Source organism: Mustela nivalis, assembly GCF_964662115.1.
Source record: "Mustela nivalis genome assembly, chromosome: 5".
NCBI lineage: Eukaryota > Metazoa > Chordata > Mammalia > Carnivora > Mustelidae > Mustela > Mustela nivalis.
Genome location: NC_139024.1, coordinates 82,011,166 through 82,019,655, shown reverse-complemented (window position 1 = coordinate 82,019,655; position 8,490 = coordinate 82,011,166). Strand labels below are relative to the sequence as shown.

General features: G+C 42.3%; 1 protein-coding gene across 1 annotated transcript; it reads right to left on the bottom strand.

Moving 5' to 3' along the window:
• Positions 1-299: 299 nt before the first annotated feature.
• FAM162B (family with sequence similarity 162 member B) lies at positions 300-7,705 on the bottom strand. The gene is made up of 4 exons (XM_082731710.1): positions 7,469-7,705; positions 7,198-7,306; positions 3,324-3,432; positions 300-471 (listed from the first exon to the last, which is right to left on the bottom strand). The coding sequence occupies exons 1-4, from the start codon at positions 7,632-7,634 to the stop codon at positions 373-375; spliced, it is 483 nt and encodes a 160-aa protein (XP_082587836.1). The 5' UTR covers positions 7,635-7,705; the 3' UTR covers positions 300-372.
• Between the last annotated feature and the right edge of the window lie 785 nt (positions 7,706-8,490).

The following is an 8,490-nucleotide window of genomic DNA, read 5'->3' as shown; positions in this document are numbered from 1 at the left end:
TATAAATTTCAAAAACAAGCAAAACTCATCTATGGTGATAAAACTCACAACAGTGGTTACCTTTGGATGGTAATGCCTGACAGAGGGTAGAAGAGAGGTTTCTGAGATGTTACTGGTGTTCTGCATCTTGACCTGGGAGGTGGTTTTGCAGGTGTGTTCACTATGTAAATAGGTATCAAGCTATACACACTCTATGCACTTTTCTGAATACAGTTCCACTTCAGTAAAATTTTACTGAAAATAAAAATAAAAAGACTTTTTGCTTCTCTTTAAAACCATGGCAGTTATTTCATTAAATATTCTGTTTTACCTATTTTTTATTGTTTTGGTAATAGTAATGATCCTCTGATTAACACCGTGTCTCTCGGAATTTCATTTAGCCTTAGCCTGTGCGGCCAGTGCAGCTTCTTCACGCCACTTAGCTTTCTTCGCCAGGTTCCAACTTGTTAAGGATTCATGTCGCTCTGCTGCCTGAAAAATAAGAATAACGAACAAAAAACAAAAAATGAAGCAAAGCATTGTAACTCTCTGGAAAGAATTTGTATTTCAGACATATAAGAGATCCTCTGTGAAAAGGAGAAAAGTAACTTAATACATCTGTTCACAAACAGTATCCAAGAAAAATGATCCTTTGGTGTAGAACAAAGTAGCTATGTAAGTTGCAAGACTTGTAGTCAACAGGACAACTGACATCTGAAGTCTGCCCTGGATCTCTCGGCACACAAAGACATATTTTTTGGATAAAAAAATAACAAAAATATTTTCAAATAGTTATGCTAAAAATCAAGAAAGGGAAATCTTCAGGTATCAGAAATGGAAAGAACTCAAAAGGCATGAAATGGTAAGGAATAAGAAGGATTGAAACCAGGAAGAGAAGGGATGATTTCAGGCAGGGGGCATTAGGGAAAAATACAGGTTTTAGCAGCTGGGAGCTGGGAGTTTAATCTCTGCCCCAAAAGGTGAGAGCAGAGTTTGGATCTGGAGTTGGAAGTATCAGGTACTCCATTGAAATGACTAAAATTACTCTTACCAGCCAAAGGAACTGGCAAAGAAACTAGAAATTTTCTGGGGGGAAAAATCACTTCTGAAAAGAAAAGATGATCAGCATCATAATTAAGACATAAAAACTCTAGCTAGAAAACAGATCTGTGGGAATAATCTAAGGGCAGTGCAGAGAAGCAGATACAAAAAAAAAAAAAAGAAAAAAGTTAAGAGACATGGAGAGTAGAATTTAGAAGTTCCAACATACATACATAACAGGTGGAAAAAATAGAGAGACTGGGTGAGGAGGCCATATTTGAAGTTATGACAGCTTGGACTTTTTCAGAAGTGAGGAAATCTATATATAGGTCCTCAGACTGAATAGTGTATGAAGTCCTTAGCAGAAAAAAAAAAAAAAAGATATGGATGAATGCCTAATCCGTTCCTCACACTTACTATATTCCCAGTACAGGACTTGATGTATTTTGCCTGTTGTGCCTATCATTTCTCTCCCCAGCATTACACATCTCCACAAATGGTGGCACCATCAACCTTGTTGCTGAAGTAAAAAACCCAGGCTTTTTGGTTTCTTTCTTCCATTTACTTTCCTCCTCCCACATCAAATGTACCACGAAGTTCTATCCTTTCTACACCCCCCAATACATCTCTGATTGCTAAACTTTTCTCCACCTCCATCTATGACAATCTCAGTTAAAGTATATGCATTAATTATTTAAAACAAAAAAATTAGAGAGAGGCAAGAGGGACAATTATGAGACTCTTTAGAAGATATTGGAATCAGTTTGGCAACAGATGTTGGTTATCTCAGACCAGGGTGATATCAAGAGAGATGGTGAGGAGTGGTCCAACCGTACGTATATTTTAAAATGAAGTCAACAGGATTGCTGATGTATCATGGCTTACTCATGAGTAGCTGGAAGATGATAAAATCGTGAGCACCTGGGCAAAGCCATGTTAAAGCAGGTGGTCATGGAAGATCTCTGCCTGGAGTGAGAATAAGCCAGCTATGGAAAGTCCAGAGGAAGGAAGGAAAGCCTAGTGAGGAGAAAGGGTTTAGTGTATTAAAAAGTAGAAAAGACCTAGAGTAGATGGAGCATAATGAACAAAGAGAAGATGTTATAAAAACAAGGAGGGTCCAGACAGTATCAGACTCCATTCTGTCATTCAAGAGCTAGAGAATCATGACCTTGGTGGACATTTTATCTACAGTAGGTTATAAATAAGAGGTCACCAAATTTCTTTATTCCTATTTTTGAACATTTAAGAAATATTTAATAAATTTCCCCTTTGATGAGAATCCTTTCAAAGCGCACATTCTCTGACACAGACCCATGAAAGGGTATGTACGTGACATCAGTAAATGTACAGACTCAGTTACTATGTGAATTACTGGGCTCAAATATTCTCAAAAACCTGAAAAGTAACCCAGGGCAGAATCACAGGATGAGGGAGAATGGTAATTGGCTACACACGCCCAGAGAGGAAGATGTGCAGATCCAAGCAAATTCTTCTGTGTGATGCGGCTGCCAAAACTTGCCTTCAACTCTGGTTGTGTTACTAGAATACGTTTCACAAACAGGGAAGTTAGTTGCGCTCTAATGGGTTCAGTTGCAAATGCCACTGTGAAGGGAGACACTGATAAAGGGCAGTGTGTTCAGAGGAGAGGAAAGTTGTACGGGATAGGGAAATTAAGACGGGAGAAGAGAAGACTCATAGGGATGTGTTAGCTGTCCCCCAATATTTGTGGGCTGCTCTTCATGGTAAAAAGTGATCGGCAGATGAAAGGATTTGGGGAAGCAAGAAACACAATTCGAGTAATCAGCTCTTAATTTCTCTCTAGAAACCACATACTGGAGATGACAAGGCAAGGGCTCACATGCAGGATACAGACAAGTTGGCCTTAAGCATGTCCAATATTTGCCATTTCTGAGGATTTCATGATTCTGTGTGATAGTTATGATTGAGTTCATGACTTCAGGGAATTACCAAGTCTGGGTAACTTTCACACAGCAAACTTCTTCTTGCACAGATTTTAACCAGGCTATGAACTGTCCTATTTAAAGAGGCTATAAACTGTTTTTACCTTATAAACAGAAACAAACTTTTGTTCCTCCTCTCTAACCATGTAGTTTGCATTTGCAGGCTGAAATTTTCATGACAGAAATTGTTTCCAGGAGGAGAGATATTTATGGATGGCTCAAGAAGTCTACGATGAAATTGTGCTTACATGTAAAACAGAACAATAATCTTCAAATTAAGAATAAAGCTCACAGTATTTCTTAAAATTCATCAGTCCAGCTGTATTTTAAAGAGATACTCACCCTTTTGGCTGAGACGATCACTGCAAAACAGGCGATAATGGTGAGTCCAATCATTATGTAACAAGCTTTCACTCGAGCCTTGTTTCTTGCAGCATCTATCATTTCTGGCCTAAACCAAGATGTGTATTCTGTTAATTATATTGCAGCAATCTGCTTTTCTCTCCCTGGCATGACAGACAATCCCTGAATGCCAACTGCAGATGTGGAAGATGTCCAAAGCCGAGCCCATTATGTTCCCAATTTCAAAATAACAGGTATAATTACATCTTCATTAATGTTAGTCACCATGAAACCACAGTGTAGTATATTTAGTTTCTAGCTTCTCAAAATATAAAATATAACTTCTTGAAATGATGGCCTGATTCTCCTTTTTTTTTTTTTTTTTTCATTTTTTTGGTCACAGGTCAGGGTAAAGGTTAAGAATTTAAGTCTATATATGTCTATGACTTGTGTTCATTTGGTCCCTTTGTTATTAAGTGGGCTTCATCTTTAGTTTTTTTTTTAAGATTTTATTTATTTATTTTGAGAGAGAGAGAGAGAGCAAGAGAGCGTGGGGGCAAAAGGGAGGGCCAGAGGGAGAGTCCCCCAAGGGGACTCTGAGCTGAGCCTGAAGCCTGAGGTGGGACTCCATCTCACGGCCCTGAGATCATGACCTGCTCTGAAAGCAAGAGTTGGGCCTTTAACCCACTGGGCCACCCAGGCACCTCTCCTTCTTGGTTTTAATCAGGTTGTTTTTTTAAAATATTTTCCCCTCATTTTGTTTTCTCACTGGGCTCCCAATCCCTTCTTGCCTTCTCCCATCCTCTCCTGGTTAAAGAGACCGTTATACCTTGTGGGTATATTCTCCTCTATTAGAGAAAAGGTGTTTCCATTGTGGCTTTTGCATGAAGTTTTCAAGATAAGTGATCAAAATTACAATGATTTGTTGAAGAAAAAGACAAAGTCACCTTCGTTTTCTTATTATTCTGAAATTTTCTATACTTGATTGAATACTGGGGAGGCTTATTTATTAATATAAAGTTATAGGCAAGTTGTTTAAGATTTTAGCAATGTTACTTAACAAAGCAGAGTCACAAACTTAATTGTGTCTGTGGGCTTTCTATACTGAAATAAACTTTAACAATTTGCAATAATATGAAGTGCAGTTTATAGATACACATGATTAAAGAATGATTCTTGAGAATGTATGCAACAGTATTCTTTCTTATCTAATGCCAAGTTTAAATAGAATGTAGTTACATTCTTCTATTACTTCTATTATTTGTAGTTACTTCCTTCTATTACTTGTCAGAAAGACAAGTTGCAATTTCTCTTAAAAATGAAAAACCTGGGACGCCTGGGTGGCTCAGTTGGTCAAGCAGCTAGCTGCCTTCGGCTCAGGTCATGATCCCAGCGTCCTGGGATCAAGTCCCACATCGGGCTCCTTGCTCCGCAGGGAGCCTGCTTCTCCCTCTGCCTCTGCCTTCCACTCTGTCTGCCTGTGCTCGCTCTCACTCTCTCTCTCTCTCTCTGACAAATAAATAAATAAAATCTTAAAAAAAAAAAAATGAAAAACCTGGGGGGCGCCTGGGTGGCTCAGTGGGTTAAGCCGCTGCCTACGGCTCAGGTCATGATCTCAGGGTCCTGGGATCGAGTCCCACATCAGGCTCACTGCTCAGCAGGGGGCCTGCTTCCCTTCCTCTCTCTCTGTGATCTCTTCCCTTCCTCTCTCCTACTGTGATCTCTCTCTGTCAAATAAATAAATAAAATCTTGAAAAAAATGAAAAACCTTTTCTTTAACTTTTCCACCAGTTTAAAGAGCATGGCAAACCAATATCTAGCCTGTTTTCCTTAGATTTGAGACAGCCAATGTGAATTTTAAGATGTTAGTTGCAAACAGGTGAATATGAAGACATTATTAGATTATATTTGTTGCTGACTTTTGTTCCAGATGGAGCCCAGAAGATATGATCTTTTTTACCCATTCATCTGGCTTTGATCTGCTATACTAAATTAGGTGTGCACTGAAAAAATAACATAAAAAAGCACAGTTATGATTAAGTATCATTAGTGTATAATACAAAAATTATAGCTCACTTGCTAATTACATGTCCATTAAGAGCATATAATGTGAAAGCTGTTCACATTGTAAGCCTAAAACTTAGCTTGGGAGGTATATCCCTCAACAGCAATGCTTTAAAAAATTATAGGAAAGAGCAAAATGAAAAATATTCAAATACTTTAATGTTTCCAACACCAAACTACAATTCCTTTCTTAGACATTTTATTTGAAGTTAGATTCCTCTGTTTAGAACACTTCTTTTGACTGTGTCCTGGGGAAATTAAATTATTCTATAAAATGGGTCCCTTCACACGCCATACCAGACCTACTGTCTCCTGACAAGTATTAATTTACAATACTGCAGGTTCTTTACATTCTTTTTTACATTTATTTTTATTTAGTTAATTTTTTTTATTACTGAAGTATTGATTATTCTGTTATAGCACTGAGAAACTCAAAATTCCAAAAAATTAAGGATGGTATTTTAGCTTTTCTGAGGATGATTTCTGCTTTGGGCTGAGTCTGTAGTTTAGAATCTACAGATCTCAAGGAAAACAATATTTGTCTTGTAATATTAAAAAAAGTCTCTGGGGTTGAATAAATGCTGGATATAGATTCCAAATTCTGTGTTATTTCAAATTCCATGTCTGTTCCTAATTAAATAATTTGATCCAAGAAAGGGATAAAAAGGTTTGAGAATTCACTATTGAGCCAACATTTCCCAGCACGTGTTTCTTTCCTCATTTTTTAAAAATATGCTTTTGGTAACTAGTAAATTACAAAGTAACAAAAGTGTTGACAAGTACACCTAAAACTAATATAATATTGTGTGTCAACTATACTTCAATGTAAAAAAATGTACATTTAAATTTTGATTTTAAAACGTGTAGGTAATATGTGCAGAACAAGCTGCACATTCATTCCACTAGGCATGGATTATTATTACATCGTATAAAAATTATATACAGGACATCTCTAATCCGTATCTGATATTATAGTTCTAGTCTCCTCTTTTTTTTTTTTAATTTTTTAGATCAGCTTAAAAACTAGTAGATTGGTTTTATGCTTAGTTTCCTTCATTCCCTTTTTAAAATCCACTCCCTTGTAACAAATGCTGGAAGTATTTTGGGCTTGCATAAACTGAAACTGTAGAAAGATGATTTCTACTGGTTAAATTTACCTTTGGGGTGAAATTGCCAGCTTGCGTTTTATCATTTAAGCGACCCTCTATCTTGGTTTTGGAATAGTGAAGAGACCAGCGATGCTGACGCTCCGAGGGTCCCAGCCCGAGGGAACCCGGGGCTCCGTGGGCTGCAGAACCAGGAGCATCAGGCTTCTCCCGCCCCAGAACAGGCGGTCTCCTGGATGCGGCTTCCTCCCAGAGGCTCTTTAGTCCTCCCAGGAGCCACGAGCCTTCGTTAGGTGGAGCAGGGAGCTGCTCCCCGGGCAGAGCCCCTCTCCCTCTCTGGGGACCCTGCAACCACCAGGGGTGCACGCGCGGACCTTGCCGTCTGTTGTGACCCAAGTGCTCCGCTGCCTTGAAGCTCTGAGCTCCCTGGGGCGGGTATGTGGGCGATGGTGCAAGTGCCCACCGAACTGGGTTTTCACCCAACTTCAACAATCTCCTTGTAAGCTTAGGTGCCCACTGTTCACTCAAGGCATTTGACATTTAACTGCACTAGGGGGAAGCTGGGGAGGGGTATTCCTCAAGGTGGTGGGTGTTGTGAAGCACCGCGGCTGCCTTCTTTCCCGGGCGCGCCGTGGTCGGGAGGTGCATGGAGCCCGCACCCCTTCATGCGCACGAAAACTGGCCGCCGCACAGGCCACACTTACGGGATCCGAGGCGGGATGTCCTCCATCGCTTTGAAACGCCCGGTCCACACCAGAATTTTCTTATCGAATTGCGAAGGCTTGTACTCGGCGGGGACCCGGTGGACCTTTCCTGCTGCGAAGGCGACAGGGGTGGCCGGAGGAACCGACTGACCGATGGCACAGTGGCTCAGAGCGCACTCACGCCACCGCCTTCCTCCCTCACCCCAGGCGCGGCTCCTCGCCCGCTGCTCCGCACCCTCTCCTTTCCAGGTCGTTCCCAGCCCGGACTCACCTGGACCCTGGGGCTTCCCGCTGCAGTAGCGGGGCAGACCCCGAGGCCACAGGGGCGCTATGGGCCGCGTCGCTGCTTCTCCGTGCGCTCCCGGAGGCCCGCGGAAGACGCGCCCTGGGCGGAGGCCCCGGAGGCCCCCGAGAGCCGCGAGCATGCTGCGCCCCATTTCGGCGCTCCCAGCTCCCCGGCGGAGTTCTGCAGCTGCTCCCCCGCCCGCCCCACCCCCGCGGCGCTCCCAGGGGAGCCCGGGCCCTGCAGCTGGAGCCTCTCGCACGTACACACTCGCTCCCGGTCCCGCCCCCGGCCTGAGACCCTGGCCACGACCCTGGGGGCCGAGTCCACTGCGAGCAGGGCCCAGGAGGCTTGTCGTCTCTGCTGGAAAACTTTGGGAGCAGATTCACCACCTCCTGAGACTGCTCCCGGCAGCTCCTTTTAAAGCCATTTCTTTGTGTTGAGTAGAAACGCTTCCCTCAGACTTTCCTCCTTGGGTTCCAATGTTTGGTGTCAAGAGAATAAACCTAAACCCTCTCCTTCAGAAAAAAACTAACTGTCCCTCAAGGGCAGGGCACGCCAGATGTTTTCCAAGTAAGTGTGAGGACAAGCAACAAACTTCTGAATTCCCCATGAAGAGAGATTTTGAAGTTGGCTCCTCATCCCACCCTCCATTCTCACACTTTTTCTCTTTCCTAGGCAAAACCACCTCAGTTGCTGCAATTTCTTTTTCCCCATCTTTCATTTCTTCCTAAGACCACACCCTCTCCAAACGTTCTTCAAAATGAGCCTTTCTTCTACCTTCCATTTTTCCTCTGCAAAAAAAGGAGTGGGGAGGAATCTGCTATTCTCTGGCAGATTCTGGGAAAGGGGGTGAGGAAAGCTGTCTTCTCTGAAGGACTTTTCTTAACTCTGCTTACTCCTATTCCCTGGACAACAAACCCCAGCCAAGTAAGGGTGCTTTTCAGGACCAGCCCCAGGCCCTCCTCTCCCTCCTCCCATTATTGTCTCTGAGGTTCCTTCCAGAGCTG